The 16,292-nt window shown below is 40.0% G+C and overlaps 1 protein-coding gene across 5 annotated transcripts in view; it reads right to left on the bottom strand.

The window, feature by feature from the left end:
* The window catches only part of LRMDA (leucine rich melanocyte differentiation associated), a 172,125-nt gene that overhangs the window by 20,741 nt on the left and 135,092 nt on the right, over positions 1-16,292 (bottom strand). Inside the window, exons 4-5 of one of the 5 annotated variants that reach the window (XR_005556274.1) lie at positions 14,738-14,891; positions 4,405-6,318 (exon numbers count right to left, since the gene is read on the bottom strand). The exons of 2 other annotated variants lie outside the window; for them this stretch is intronic. Coding sequence is in view for 2 of the 3 variants with exons in the window: in XM_039339608.1 (XP_039195542.1) it covers positions 14,561-14,675 (115 nt within the window). In the remaining variant the exon portion in view is untranslated. 2 more of the 5 variants (XM_039339608.1, XM_039339611.1) reach the window with 2 other exon arrangements.

Genomic DNA, 16,292 nt, shown 5'->3' on the forward strand with positions numbered 1-16,292 from the left:
AACTAAAATGATCAAAGGCCTGGAAACTAAAACATACGAAGAACGGCTGCAGGACTTGGGTTTGGCTAGTCTAAAGAAAAGAAGAAACAGGGGAGACACGATAGCAGCATTCCAGTATCTGAGGGGCTGCCACAAAGGCAGAGGGGGTCAAATTATTCATCAAAGCACCAGGAAACAGGACAAGAAAAAATAGTTGGAAAATGACCAAAGAAAGAAGCAACCTGGAATTAAGGAGAAACTTCCTGACAGTGAGGACAATTAATCAGTGGAACAGCTTGCCACCAGAATCATGGTTGCTTCATCACTGGAGGTTTTTAAGAAGAGACTGGACAGTCACTTGTCTGAGATGGTATAGGTTCTCCTGCTTGAGCGGGGGGCTGGACTAGAAGACCTCCAAGGTCCCTTCCAGCTCCTATTCTATTCTATTCTATTCTATTCTATTCTATTCTATTCTATTCTATTCTAAACCCTGCCAATCACCGAGGCCCACTGGTATTTTTAAGTATTCTCCATGTGATATTAGTTATTATGCTTGCACACCCAAGACATCTATAAACAGAGCCCAAATTAAGCTAAAGAATCCTTGCTCACAAAATAGCCAAAGATGAGATCAATAGCTGAAGCACCAGCATGGAATCTTCTGTCTGGAATGAGACCTCCTTCTTCTGAAGAAGTTACAGGAACTGTCACACTATCCCAAATGTGCTTTTTCAGGAGGCAACTGGACTTTCTTCTTTTTCTTTGAAGACGTTTCCCTTCTCATCCAAAGAAGCTTCTTCAGCTCTGACTGGAGGGTGGGGAAACCGACGAGGAAGTGAAGTGAAACATCTTCACAGAAAAACAAGAAAGTCCAGTTGCCTCCTGAAAAAGCTAGATTGTCACACTAGCAATTTTGAACCTGCTCCTGAAACTTTGAGAAAGGTTGGGCTGTAGGTAACCAGGATGGACTGTGATTCTTACAGGGTTGTGTCTCAACACAAGTTCAAAGAGTTGCCTTGTCATTCAGCCTTGTCATTCTTTCTCTCACCTCTCTTCTTCAAGCTGGTCCTCGGGTTAATAGCTTGTCCCCAGAACTGAAGAGTTGATAGAAACCCAAGGATGACTATTTTCATTTCAGGGAAAAATATAAATCCAGTAGGTTGAAACCTGGAGTGTGGATTCTGCGCTGGGCTGCCATATGTTGCTTTTGATTTGTATTTCTATCAGAAAAGTCTGAGCATCCTCGTATACACACATACCTACCGTGTACATGATTTATAGCAAATCGGTCAAGGCTTCCCTTCACAATTTGACATTATCAGATTACTTCAGAAGCTGGCAGCAGCAACCATAAGTAACAAGCTGTCACTGTAAATAAATCACTCCCTCAGAAATAACATTTTAAAAAATATAGATTAGTATGAGCCAAGGACTATTTTAACACAGGCAACACATTTCTTTCTCTCTCTCTCTCTCTCTCTCTCTCTCTCTCTCTCTCTCTCTCCTGCAGAGACACAATATAGCAGAACACAATATATTACATTTAGGGTGACTGAACGATAGGGAGAAAAGAAGTGTGTGCTTCACAATTTGAGTTGTTGACGCGTTCCTCTGTTTGGTGGCAATGAAGTACAGTTCATTTAGTGACCAAAATTACAACGTCGTTGAAAAGAAGTAACTTAGGACCGTTTTTCATACCTTATCACCCTTACAGCATTCCCCGTGTGGTCACATGATCAAAATTCAAATGCTTGGCAACTGATTCGTACTGGTCACAGTGTCCCAAGGTCATGTGATCCACTTTGGCAACCTTCTGACAAGCAAAGTCAATGGGGAAGCCGGATTCACTTAACAACCTGGTCACTAACTCAACCCCTGCAGTGATTCACTTCCACAACTGTAGCAAGGAAGATTGCAAAATGGGGAAAAAAATCACTTCACAAACGTTCCACTTAACCACAGAAATTTTGGCCTCAGTTGTCAAGGACCACATGTACACAAATATTTACAACAGATGAGAAAGATGGACCTGTCCCAACAGGTGATAAACAAAAGTCGGGGTGCCTCCCCTTTTCCAGTTGATTCCAAAAATCTGGTCAAGGCCAAGACAGAGATGTAGATACAGGTAAGGACAAGAGTGAAACTCGATTTAACTCAACCTCCATTAATACCATGGTTGCCTTTGTAATAAATCCTTTTTAACCTATTGTCATAATATGAAATATACAATTTGGAGACAACTTTCAGAGGTTGGAGGTAGCCTGAACTGTTTTAAGGCAAGAATTACCTGTATTTTAGTTTCCTGCCCTCCCCTTAATCCCCGGCTTGTATAGCAGGAAAGGAAAGAGAAGGGAAGGGAAGGGAAGGGAAGGGAAGGATAGGATAGGATAGGATAGGATAGGATAGGATAGGATAGGATAGGATAGGATAGGATAGGATAGGATAGGAAGAGTAAAACAAAAACAAAAAAGTATATCTAAAACAAAATATCTATATAACACATAAAATGTGCCCCCTGGTTGAATACTGATAAATATATTTCAACAATAATAATTCCCCCATCCCTTGCAAAAGAGATCTGCCTAAAATCTCTACCATCGGTATTTGCTAAATATAAAAGGGACGTGAAAGGAAATCTCGGCGGGGGGTGGGTGGGAACAGATCTGTACACTGCTGATGAGTGTGTGGCAATTTTTCTTGCACATTCCTAGACGTTTGTCCACTGGGTCATCCCAGACTCAGCCTCCTGTACGTTTGCCAAGCAATGATTAAGAAGATGGATTTGCTCCAGATACGAACTCTCTAGAACTATTATCTCCCGTAATGCCGTTTCCGTTCTCGGTGACAGTTCTTCACTCAGTGGGAGCCGAGGTCATGAGAAATGGGCAAAGCTCCCCTTTCCCCCAGAAATCCTGGAGGCCTGCGGTTAAAGCTGCTGAAGCAGAACAAGAGATTTCCCAGCATGCTCGCTGATCAGCTCGTTTCCATAACCGTAAAGTCAACAATCATCGAACTACGTGCCTTTTTGGCAGGTGGCCAACTATAAACGGTAAGTAAGACAGTGGCAGTGGAACTCATTGTGCATAAACAGGGTTACAGCATGGCCTTAAATACATCGGACGGTCTTGGGAGTCTGTAAAATAATAATTATAATAAATAACAATAACAGGAGAAGGAGGAGGAGGAGGTGGAGGAGAAGGAAGAAGAAGAAGAAGAAGAAGAAGAAGAAGAAGAAGAAGAAGAAGAAGAAGAAGAAGAAGAAGAAGAAGAAGAAGAAGAAGAAGAAGAAGAAGAAGAAGAAGAAGAAGAAGAAGAAGAAGAAGAAGAAGAAGAAGAAGAAGTCCTGTGGGATTGGATAGGTGCAAAATAAGGACAGAAAAGGCCATTGTTCTTCCGGCTATACTAGAGTCCAAAATCTAGAAAGACTCTAGTAGGAATTAACTTGCACAGAGAACCAGCAAGGAAATGGAGGTAATAATGTAGTTATTATACTATTCTGTGCAAGGTAGTCCCAACCACAGTTGAAATATGCATAAGGAGATAGGTTTAAGGGTTTGCCTGCTAGTAGCCTCAGGCAAGCACAATGCTATGCGGTATTTTCCATAAAATCTCAGGGTACATTCAGGCCCTGGTGTTTTCCTTCTCCCTCTTAAATTGCATTTCCTAATATTACCCCTTTCCATCATTCGCTGGAGGCTACTGTTTAAATGCATGTCAATATAAATATTGCCGAAAAGGAACCGTTTATAAAATTAATCTGTCTTCCAGTACGCCAGGTAGACACTCGAGTGGCAGTAAATAGCAAACCTGAAACCGCTATTACCTTGTACACATATATTGTATTTTCTAAAGACTGAAATCGGTTACGGGAGGGGGGGAGAAGCAAAGTTACTTTTTTTCCCCTCCACCCTCTACACAAATTTGTTAATGGGCAGCGTAATGGGAAGCCATGTTTGCTAGCGTTCTGTAAAATATCATCAAATTGCCTTTGCAAGGCATTATAGGTTGTCAGACTAATGTGGTTGAGGATAATTTGGCCTTTCAGAGAACTGAACCTCACAGCACGATTATAGGCGCGCACCAAGCAGAGTGTCACAATTATTCTTTCATGCCAAATTACCATATAATGTCATAAGCCTACCTGTCATAAGCCCCGGAGCTTAGCTTCAATTCTTTTTTCTAAGTCTGGAGGTTTGTGGCACTTGCGTCCACACACACACACACACACACACACACACACACACTTACATACAGACACATACCTCCGTCCCATACACACTCCCCTGCACATCCAGAGACGTGCACATCCGCTAATGGAAATCTGATTGTTTTTACCAACAATAAATTTCATAGCAAATCAAAGGATATGCTTGGGCAAACAATCTGATACTCAAGGTTAAAAAATACACAAATAACAAATCGCTGTGTGTCATGTTCAATTTTTATTACTGCATTACACTGCAATAACCATAACAGGATCTCAATTTGTTGTCAGAACATTAAACAACCCCCCTTCAATGCTTCACAAAGGCATCCTGTCTCAGGAACTTACACAATTATCAAATTTCCAACTGACCCACTCTTCTCCCCATATATCAGGGCAGTTCACGTATTTAGACAATTTTGCAGAATAAATTACTTCCCTCCTGACTGCTGCTGCCACTTCTGCTAAAAGTCATCTCACTTTTAATTGTATTTCTGTCTTACTTGGGAGCTACTTCTGTCTTTGGCTCCCTTCCCTGCCGCTACATCCGGATCAGAAGAATCTCCTGGAAACCTATTCATACCTTTCAAATTAGATATTTAAAAACTGGGAGGGAAAAGGGGGGGACCATCTGTTTTCCTTTGAGTTTGTTAACCACCGTCCAGTGGATTTTAGAGATAAAGGAACAAATTAACTAAAAGACAGATTCCATTTGTCCAGGATGGTGTAAGGATTCTTGCCTAGAGCAGAAAGTTGGATGAGAAGATCCCTTCTAGCCTTATGATTCTGTGATTCTACAAATATTAGGACTGGAGCAGTTCTTGTATCAAACTTTCATTTTTTCCAAAAAGGAAAGAACCTGCACATTAGTGGAGATGTCCCTCACTGCTGCCATATTTGTATTTTCACTCCAGGTTGATAGTACCTTATAATACCTACCTGAAGATGCTCTCATTTTAGTCATTCTAATCCATGTGGTCTCTAAATACAGCTATGCCCGTTTCCCATTAGCATAGCATCTTGAGCATGAAAAAGTTTAGCAAACACTTCTGAATCATTGGTGGAAACCGTATGAGCTGGCCTGCTACATTCTTTCTTCCTAGATTTGTTGGTTTACTACTTGATTTCTATAGCTGCCCACCTCAGCAAATGGCTCTGGGTGGCTCTACTGAGGTTGTTCTTCTCAGTTTCCTGTATAATTTAAAAACTGAATAAACTACGATTAGATGTAACCTCTCCCTTTTTGGAGAAATACAGAATCAGATTGGTTGGGGGCCTGCACTTGTGGGGAAAACGTTAGGAAGAAGAAGCCAGAGAATTAGTGAACACAATAGCTGCCATCTGCAAAAGGTAAAGAAAAGGCGAGACCCCTTACAATCAAAGGGCAAATCAATACAACTTTTTTTCCCCTAAGTAAGAACTGCATGCAATTCCTTGGAACAATTGTCAGCTCTTAAAACATCGGTGTACTTGCTTGCATTTCAGCTTCCTTTCCTATCTAAAAGTAACAGCACTTCATTTCCCATTTTTTTGTAACGGGAAAAAAAATGCAGAATCTAACTGTGTCCAAATTGCCAATACCGGATCCATCTTTCCCCATTCGCTAAGGCCTGGCTGAACTTTTTTTTTTTAATATATATATATATAAAACCTCCAAAGCAATAGCATCGATAGAAGTTATAATTTACTTGGAAGCCCTTCTATTATTAAAATACTTTGTCTTACTGTATTATTGATTTGCAATCTATCCCACTTTACTATTTGAGCATCTGAAAGCAATCAAAGCACCCGAGTTGCAAAATGTTTAGACAGCCATTGTTTATGCAGGATTTAAAAAAAAAAAGCCAGATTGAAAAATCCTCAACTGCTTAAGCATCATGTTATGGAAATGATTTATGGCCTCGTAGCAATAACGATGAGGCAGATCCATTAACATATTGGCAGACCCCAGGATGGATTATCGACATTGATTATTCATGGACCACTGATGCTCATTCGTTAGGAGAAGATGGAAGATGGTCTGTGCCTGACGGTAATCTTTTATGAGCAGATAGAATTTCAAGTATTGGAAACCTGGGATTCAACCTCTTTTATGGTTTTTATGAAGAGCAGACCTCAGTCTCCTCTTCTGTCACCTACAAAAAAAAGTGTCCAAATTAAAGTTCATTCTTTATGGCAGGCTTCATTTCTCCAGCCATCATCCTCATGTCTTCTTTAAAAATTAATGATTGCCACCATTCAGCCACCGATTGTTGCTATGAAGATCTATGCAAAAAGCGGGATCCCTACAGAGCCTGTGATATATGGAATTCTCTTTATTACTACAATAAAACTTACTGACATTTCAATACTTCTGCAAATAGCATTATAGTATCAATCTTCTGAATTAGGTTGAAAATTAAGTTGTAAATTAAAAGAAAGTGTACTTTGGACCACAAGGAGGTTTGTCTGTGAGAAAAAGACCTTTGTGCGTGAGAGAACCAAGTGGGAAAAAATCAAAATAAGCAGCTTCTAAACTGCCTTCCCTGAATAAAATGTGGATTCTGTTCTACAAGTTTCAAACACTTGGCAAAAACAAAATCTGAAATTAGAATCCGGTGGGATAGTTTGGTTGGTGATGAGACATGGCAGAGGCTGAACTGGTTTAAAATTTCTAACCTCTTTATTTTTTGCAACTGCTTTCCAATGTCCCTCGGATACTACTGTTACCATCTACATCTCCCCAAAAATATGACAACTTCAGTTGTACGAAACCGAAACCATGATAGTAGGACGACAGGAAAAGGGCAGCTGGAGGTTCCGAAAAAACACTGGCAGGTTGCAGCAGGGAACAGCTCATCCTCCAATATAAATTCATCAATCAGCATTACACAAGAAGTGACTTGCAAATTAAAGGTAGTTCTTTCTGGTTCATACCCAAACAATTGGAAGTAAGACAGATGCCCACTGTGAAATTTCTACAAAGTGAAGGAAAAGGGCCATTTCTAAAGAAAAAAGTGAGAGAGACAGAAAGAGAAATGATTTAGTCGTCACACATACACATGTAAAAAAGATATTGAGACTCTAGAAAGAGTGCAAAGAAGAGCAACAGAGATGATCAGGGGACTGGAGGCTAAAACATGTGAAGAACGGTTGCTGGAATTGGGGATGTCTAGTTTAATGAAAAGAAGGACGAGGGGAGACATGATAGCAAGTCTTCCAATATCTCAGGGGCTGCCCCAAAAAAGTGGGAGTCAAGCTATTCTCCAAAGCACCTGAAGGCAGGACAAGAAGCAACGGATGGAAACCAATCAAGGAGAGAAGCAACCTAGAACTAAGGAGAAATTTCCTGACAGTGAGAACAATTAACCAGTGGAACAACCTGCCTCCAGAAGCTGTGAATGCTCCAATATGGAAGTTTTAAAGAAGAGATTGGACAACAATTTGTCTGAAATGGTATAGGGTTTCCTGCCTGAGCAGGGGGTTGGACTAGAAGACCTCCAAGGATCCTTCCAGCTCCATTCTGATTAATTGATGGATTGATTGATTAATAGTTATCAACTTTCTGGTTCTTGGGAGCCTTTAGAAGCACAGGTCACCAGGCCTATCAGAATTCACAAAATTATAATTTTTTTCAGGTTTGCTAATGCTAAAAGAGTAAAATAAGGATATTGCTTTGCCCTCTGATACTTCCATATTAGTAAGGATCCAATCTGGGTCAGTCCGCCAAGCTTTCAGACTAATACTGGAGCCCATCCGCAGGGAACTTCTCTCTAGCAGAGTGTATGCTGTCTGCTGTTCTTTGTGGGGTATTTGTATGGTGCCTGTTGTGTGTGGCTTTTGGGATATTGTTTGGGGTGTGTTGATAGCTGGCTTTTCATTCCTTAGCTGTGGTGTCCTTGTGCCACCCAGCCCTCGCCCTCTAAGTATGTGATAGGCTGGGAGTAAATCAGCATTCCTGTTGACTAACAAGGGGCCCGTTCCCCAGGTGTCAATCACTTCCCCGGCTGTTTTTGTCTCTGCTCGTCCCAACAATCATAATAGCTGGGAAATTGAATGTGTGTCCTTGTTCATTGCAGGGTGAGGCTACCAATGAGTTCGGGTCTCCTGGTCTGACTGCTCCCTTGTGTTCTTGCAATCTGGTGGTTAAGCTTCCTCCCCATTTGTCCTACATAGTCACAGGGGCAATGTTAGTAAGAACATATGTGCAAATATGAAAAAAATCTTGGGGTTTCTAACTTTGGTATATTTTATGTTTGAATGAAAATGGTTCATTGAACCTGTTGTGTTTTTAAAGTACATTTTCACTATTTTAGATGCAACTTCCTTTTTTTTTTTTTTTTTTTTTTTTGGCTTCTGCCACTTAGGAAAGAAAAATTCCCAGGAAATTGATCATGATTCAGAGCAATACATCTAATTTGAGGAAACCGTATTATATGCTACTTGTCCAGGTAATCCTCTACTCATTTAGTGATTATTTGAAGTTGCACCACCACTGAAAAAAAAGGGGACTTACAACCGATACTCGTACTTACAATCATTGCAGTCTCCTCATAGCCATGTGATCAAAATTCAGGCTCTTCACACCCATGGTTGTGGTATCATGAACTGGTGTGATCACCATTTTTTGACCTTCCCAGGTGGCTTTCGACAACCAAAGTCAATGGAGGAAGCCAGATTCGGTTAACGAACATGTGATTTAATTAACAGCTAACCATTTGCTTAACAACCATGGCAATAAACATTGTAAAATTGGGCATGATTCGCTTAACAACTGCCTTCCTTAGCTATGGAAATTCTAGTCCCAGTTGTGATTGTGAGATGAGGACTGTTTGTTTCCCAGATAAATGCTTCATGGCATTCCCTTGGCTATAAAAAATTGGGGAACGTCAACCAGTATTAATGGGGGTAATTCATTGTCAAAATGTACAAAATCCAGAGATGTGCAAAACAATGTCTATTGAGCCTGGGACCCTCTAGCGTCATCTGGAATAGACCTATTCCAAGTCAGGGCCATAACCCACAGCACTGTCAACTATTTCTCATTCTCTATCGTTCCCTTCCAGAAAATAAATAAATCAATAAATCCTGGAGTCGTCGGTAAGTCAATTCCGAGAGAAAAATAAAACGTTCCCGAATTATTCTAAGAATAGATCACGTAACGTTCATTATGGGACTAATGAAGTCACATAAAACTGAATCAGAAAAGTATCATGTGTTATAATATATATATATATATATATATATATATATATATATATATATATATATATATATTCTGAGGTTTTCGCGGGTATTTGTATGTAGGTCTTTGGTTGTTCGGGTTTTCTCCCGCGTAAAATTGGAAGTGTCTTGGCGACGTTTCGACGAAGTCCCATTCGTCATCTTCAGGCTGGTGTTTTCAGCTTCGTGCTTTGAGCAGCATGCTGCGCAACATGCTGCTCAAAGCACGAAGCTGAAAACACCAGCCTGAAGATGACGAATGGGACTTCGTCGAAACGTCGCCAAGACACTTCCAATTTTACGCGGGAGAAAACCCGAACAACCAAAGACCTATACACATACACATATACATATATATATATATATATATATATATATATATATATATATATATATATATATATATATATCCCAACGGACACAAAGGTGCTGCACCTGCCTTCAGAATGGGCTACTTTAAAGGTTTAGGGCTGCAAAACTACAGCTAGTCCTTACTTACTGACAACGTTTTACCAACCGTTCAAAGTTACAACGGCACTGAAAAGAAGTGACTTAAGATCGTTTTTCGCACTTATGACTACTGCAACATCCCCAGGATCACGTGATCAAAATTCAGATGCTTGGCAAGTGACTCACAGTTATGATGGTCGCAGTGTCCCGGGGTCATGTGATCCTCTTTTGCGACCTTCTGACAAGTCAATGGGGGAAGCTGGAGTCACTTAACAACCATGCCACTAACTTAACCAACGTTGTGTTTCGGTTACCAACTGCAGCAAGGGAGTTTGTAAAATGGGTCTCTGCTTAGCAACAGAAACTTTGGACTCAATTGCAGTCTTAAGTCAAGAACTGCCTTGGAAAGACATCCTAACTCCTCCATCCTGATTAAATCAAAGCCTGTATTAACATATTGTTCCTATATTTGTTGCATGTGGTCAATGCAGGTTGACGGTGAGATGTATCGGGGAGGCAAACGCAAAGAAAGAGAGGGCTCCACAATGTTTGTGAGATTTTCAAAGTTAATGCCACACAAGACTGGTTCTCCGCTCAGCTGCTTCTCCTCACTCATTTTTCATACCGTATTTTTCACGGAGCCATCACCCTGCCTCCACCAAGGTCAAATGAAAGGAAGAACGCTAGGCACACCACAAGAAGATTTATTACAAACCCAGGGTGTGTGTTGTTGAGGTTATTTAGGCAAATTCATTTTCAACCCTCCCTGCTCTAAAGAAGTAGAAAGCGACCATAAAAGGTGTTTAGCCAGAAAAGACAAATCATAAAGCAGCGGAAAGAATTTGCTTGATCCAACGGACCAAATGTTTATCACCAAATTGATTCGTTCTAGAGACTTAATTTTTTTCAATAAAGAAATACCTGAACATGTGAATTGTTGTTCTTTTATGGCAACCATCAGATTATTAGCTATTGTTATATAATAATGAAACAAAGAGGACCCTCTGTCTTCCAAAATCTCAGGGGTTGCCACAAAGAAGAAGGAGTCAAGCTATTCTCCAAAGTGCCTGAAGGCAGGACAAGAAGCAACGGATGGAAACTCACCAAGGAGAGAAGCAACCTGGAACCAAGGAGAAATTTCCTGACAGTTAGAACAATTAATCAATGGAACAACCTGCCTCCAGATGCTGTGGAAAAGTTTTCAAGAAGAGATTGGACAACCATTTGTCTGAAATGGTATAGGTTCTCCTGCTTGAGCAGGGGGCTAGACTAGAAGACCTCTAAGGTCCCTTTCAGCTCTATTCTATTCTATTCCATAAAACCTATTCAGAAGTTGCTCAGACACTGGGATGGCAATATCCTACAAATAAACTTTTTTTGTTATTTCAAAGGTATGCATACTACATGGATTCTCTCCCTGATGTAGGTTTGATTTTTGAATACTCTGGGTATCTATTTTCTCTTCTTATAACTACAATCTGGCTACTGGTTCTTAACTGTCCAGTCCTTCCTTTCCCTGGAGGCTATTTATTTCTACTCTACTCTGTTTTATGAAAAGAAAACCAAGGAAACATCAAAGTGATATTTTTAAGAAGTCACTTTAACGTTGGAAATGTTACAAGCTGACTAAAATAAATTTGTGGCACCCCATTCTCTATTTGCTCTCTTTTCACCTCATGATTCTACTTAAACAGAAAAGTTGCATATGTTTGCATATTAATTATATTTATAGATGCATGTATTTGGGCATGTGAATAACTCCATATGTGATAGCCTTGTATTCCTGTACAATTTACTGAAGCAGCAAAACAGTGCGTTCAATTTATCAACCCAGCATATGCTGTTGGTTATTAGCATGTTGCATCACTTTAGTATGACTTTTTAAGTGTGTGTGTGTGTGTCTGTCATAGATCATTGTATTTATGGTTTATGCTTATTATATGAACCGAAATGTTGTTTGTACTAACTTTGTACAATTGTTTTCAATATGCTTGGTTATGTAGCATCACAATGTCTTGATTGCTTACAGTCATAACGGTATGCCAACTGAATTGTTGTATACTACCAAACAACGTTCTTAGATTTGATCATGGCTTACTTTGGAAATACAGACAAGCAATTTGCTATTTTAAGAGAGGATTCAACCATTCCGTATGAAATTAAAGTCAGCCAAGTTTGCAAGAATTTCCTCAGGTTTCATAGATTCAAGTATTTTTACCTAAGCAAAATCCAAAATTGTACAGATGGAAGCCCATTAAAGCATTGAGACATTCTCCTAGTAGTAGTAGTAGTAGTAGTAGTAGTAGTAGTAGTAATAATAATAATAGCAATAGCGATAGCAATAATAATAGAGATGGAAAGGACCTTGGAGGTCATTTAGTCCAACCCCCTGCTCAGGCAGGAAACCCTATACCATTTCAGACAAATGGCTGTCCGGTCTCTTCTTAAAAACTTCCAGTGTTGGAGCCTTCACCGCTTCTGGAGGCAGCTTGTTCCACTGGTTAATTGTTCTCACTGTCAGGAAGTTTCTCCTTAGTTCCAGGTTGCTTTTCTCCTGGATTAGTTTCCATCCGTTGCTTCTTGTCCTGCCTTCAGGCGCTTTGGAGAATAGCTTGACTCCCTCTTCTTTGGGGCAGCCCCTGACATATTGGAACCCTGCTATCATGTCCCCCCTCATCCTTCTCTTCATTAAACTAGACATAAACTAGATTCTCAATCATCCAGGTCCTGGTTGTCCCAAAGATGCTTTTTCCAAAAGGCAACTGGACTTTCTTGTTTTTCTTTGAAGACGTTTTGCTTCTCATCCCAAGAAGCTTCTTCAACTCTGAAGGGAAGGTGGGAAATAGGAGGATTTATACTCCTTGCAGAAAGCTGGTCATTTGCCTTCTTTTAGAGAGTCCTTGAGGCCACTTGGAGGTTTATCTGTGTCCTCAGGGTCACCTGAGTGCTGCAAATGGGTCTGGAGCTTTCTGGGAACTCTTGAAAGGAAAAGGAACTGAAGAAGCTTCTTGGATGAGAAGTGAAATGTTTTCAAAGGGAAAACAAAACTAAGAAAGTCCAGTTGCCTTTCGGAAAAAGCACCTTTGGGTCTCCTATTCTTTCTTGTCCTGGTCTGAAGAATGAAGAATCTTCTACTGTTAGGAAGAGTCTTTTGCTGGAAGAAAAGACGTTAAATCTATTATTCAGTTGATGGAGAATTAAGAGGTTCAGGAAACTTTTTTATATCATTCTTTCCAGCAGAGGTTACAGAGATTAACAATTTGTAATGCATACTGGAGAAAAAGGGGGAAAAATATAACCTAGAATATTTGCGTAGCTCGAAGGTTTTGATGAGATGGATGAGAAAAAGCTTGAATAAATATTGAATAAAATACAATATTCAGGTGCATTACATATCACAAAATAGTTCCTGCTGAGGAACTTGTTAGGAAAAACAATCATGTGATAAGTTGCTTTAGAAAATGTGCTATTGGTTAAGCTAGTATGGAACACCTGCAGTATCTTTTGTGCCATCACAAAGAGGAAGTTGAATTTTAAAAAGGACACTTTACGTTCTTGCACTGTATCAACCTAGCAGCAGAACTATTTAATTTTAATTACTTCGTTGAATGTACATACAGTGCATATGCATAAATGTATGCCTGTATCTCAAGTTATCTAAGGTATTTAATAAGAAAGGTTCAACACAGCTAACAATTCAGATCAAGAAACCATTTACTTAACCTTTACTTAATCCAAATAAATGTACTTATTTTAATACTGGATCAAAATGGATTTTAGATAAACTGGAAATGTTCATCCCCTTCATTTAAACTTAATAATAGAAAAACAGCTATTTTTTAAGGCAAAACCCCCATATTATGCTGTTACATATGATCAGAAACACACTAGTCTTGACACTAACATTTTGACATAATCCTAAAGGTTTTTTAAAAAAAATATTTTCTTATTAATTGCTGATACTTTCATAGCATTTTCATGCAGCTAGCTATTTGCACTTCATCTAACTGCAAAATGAATGTTGTTCTTTTGGAATAGAAATTAATCCTTATTAGATAGATAGATAGACAGACAGATAGATAGATAGATAGATAGATAGACAGACAGACAGACAGACAGACAGACAGACAGACAGACAGACAGACAGACAGATAGATAGATAGATAGATAGATAGATAGATAGATTTAATTAATCCTAAATTAGACTTTCTAATGTGTGTGTGTGTGAGAGAGAGGGGGGGGAGAGAGAGAGAGAGAGAGAGAGAGAGAGTATGTGTTAATAAAAATTTAGGGTGCACCAACAATAATTGGCCAAGATAGATTTATTGGGGGAAAAAAACTATAATGATACTCACTACAGAGAAAATATTTCACGGAAAATAGAACCCAAAAAGGTATTTCCAATGATTAAACACCCAGTTTGAATTGAGTAACTGTGTGGGAATCAGGAAGAGGGATGAGCAGCACAGGAGTTGGAATTTGGGAGATGTTCCATCTTCTCATATATTTTAAGAAAATCTGCAGAAAAACAGTCCCGGCCGGCCTTCTGTTAGCAGTAAGTAAATTGCTTGTGGACTGCAACTGCCGGCACACTTCAAGAGGCAATTTCTCTCTGTCGTTCATTCTGTTTGTCTGTGTTAAATTCCCCCTCTGCCCTCATCCATTCTTGCATCCAGTGCTCAGCTTTGTCCATCCATCAATCTGCACACTTTGTCACTGCCGACTTCATCCCGGCTTCTCCACAATCACATCCAGGCCTCCTGAGTGCCGCCAGGGAGTCTCTTGCCTCCCAACTGGGTCTCCCTGATCTGCTGACTGAGGGCCTGACGTTTGTCGTTTTCTATTGCAGAGGCAAGCAAAAAACAACAACAACAAAAAAACAACAACCCCAACATCACTAACCTGATTTCTATCATGCAGCTTGGTTTTGTTTTTTTACTTTTTTTCTTGGAGGGAAGGAAGAAACAGGAGAGACACAAAGAGAGATGTTGGCTGAATTTCTTAAAAAACAATTCACCCCTGTGGAGTCAAGACACCGCTTCAATTCGTCTTCCCTCTGCAAAACATCAATAGGGATCACCAGGAGAAAATGTATCACTAATTAAGGGGTTGATAAGTTCCGTGTCAAGAGCGGTTTAGGGGAAGGAGCCCAGACGTTCCCAGGGCCGTAGATCTGGACACAGCATAGTTACAGGAACATCAGAGGAAGACTTTGATTCAAAGGGGGAGAGGTTAAGGGGGAAAAAATGAGGATCTTTATTCAGGGATGCGGGCAGAAAGTTCTAAAGCAGGGAGTTACTTAAAATTAAATCGGTAAAAAAAAATCAGCGAATTGTTTAATCAGTAAAAAAAAATTCAGAGGAAAAAATTAGCAAGAGCACTTAGACAGGCGACTTTTTCCCCATTGCCAGCAATGTGGTGGGCGCGGTTTCAGTATGCTGCATCCGGCCTGTGGGCCGGCAGTTTGACATGCCTGACTTAGACTTATATACTGCTTTGTATTGCTTTACAGCCCTCTCTAAGCAGTTTACAGAGTCAACCTCTTGGCCCCAACAATCTGGTTCCTCATTTATGTTGTCATAAATACGAGACAGTTGCCAAGCGTCTGAATTTTGATCAGGTGATCGTGGGGATGGTGCAACGGTGTGAAAAATGGTCGTTAAGTCACTTTTTTCAGTGCTGTTGTAACTATGGTCACTAAATGAACGGTTGTAAGACGAGAATCACCTGTACTCTTTCTCAAAACTAAAAACCAGCTATTTCACTCAAACGCCACATCTGTAAAACTTATTGCTATGAATATGTGGCCTCCTTTCACTAGATTGATTTGTATTTCTGCTGTTCCAAACACTGGGTAATGTTAATCCCTCCTTCGACTGAGCAAAGGGCAACAAAGAGGATAATTCAATCTGCACCAATTCTTCAAATCAACCCCAGGTCCTGTTCTCCTAAAAGGGAAGATGGTTCTGGGAACTGTTTTCTTCTTTGATTCTCCTTAGTCCTTTCTTGGTGCTTCCATTAGAACGGGCTAGCTGTAGCAGGAGCCATGAAGTTACTACCAATGCTTGTGCAATAGGCTTCACTACTATTATCAGTAAAGTATGTGGAAGGCCCCCAACCAATTGAATCAAATAATGATTGCAAGGATTGCAAAAGCCCTGAAGAAAATTTCATTCATTCATTCATTCGTTCACTCACTCGTTCATTCATTCCAGTTTATCATATTTTTACAACCACCATCTCTCAGAAAAGTCTTATTTTGTTCCTAAATAACCAAAAATGCCAAGCTGCTAGATTCCCTTCAGAGGTCCATCTAAGGCAGGGGTTTTCAAACTTGGCCCTTTTATGACTTGTGGAATTCAACTTCCAGAATTCCTCAGCCAGGCACGCGTGGGAGTTGAAGTCCACAAGTCATAAAAGGGCCAGGTTTGAAGACCCCTGGTGTAAGGGCTTTCTA

The sequence above is a fragment of the Crotalus tigris genome, unplaced genomic scaffold, assembly GCF_016545835.1.
Source record: "Crotalus tigris isolate CLP2741 ecotype Arizona unplaced genomic scaffold, ASM1654583v1 scf7180000017736.1026742, whole genome shotgun sequence".
In the NCBI taxonomy this organism is placed as follows: domain Eukaryota; kingdom Metazoa; phylum Chordata; class Lepidosauria; order Squamata; family Viperidae; genus Crotalus; species Crotalus tigris.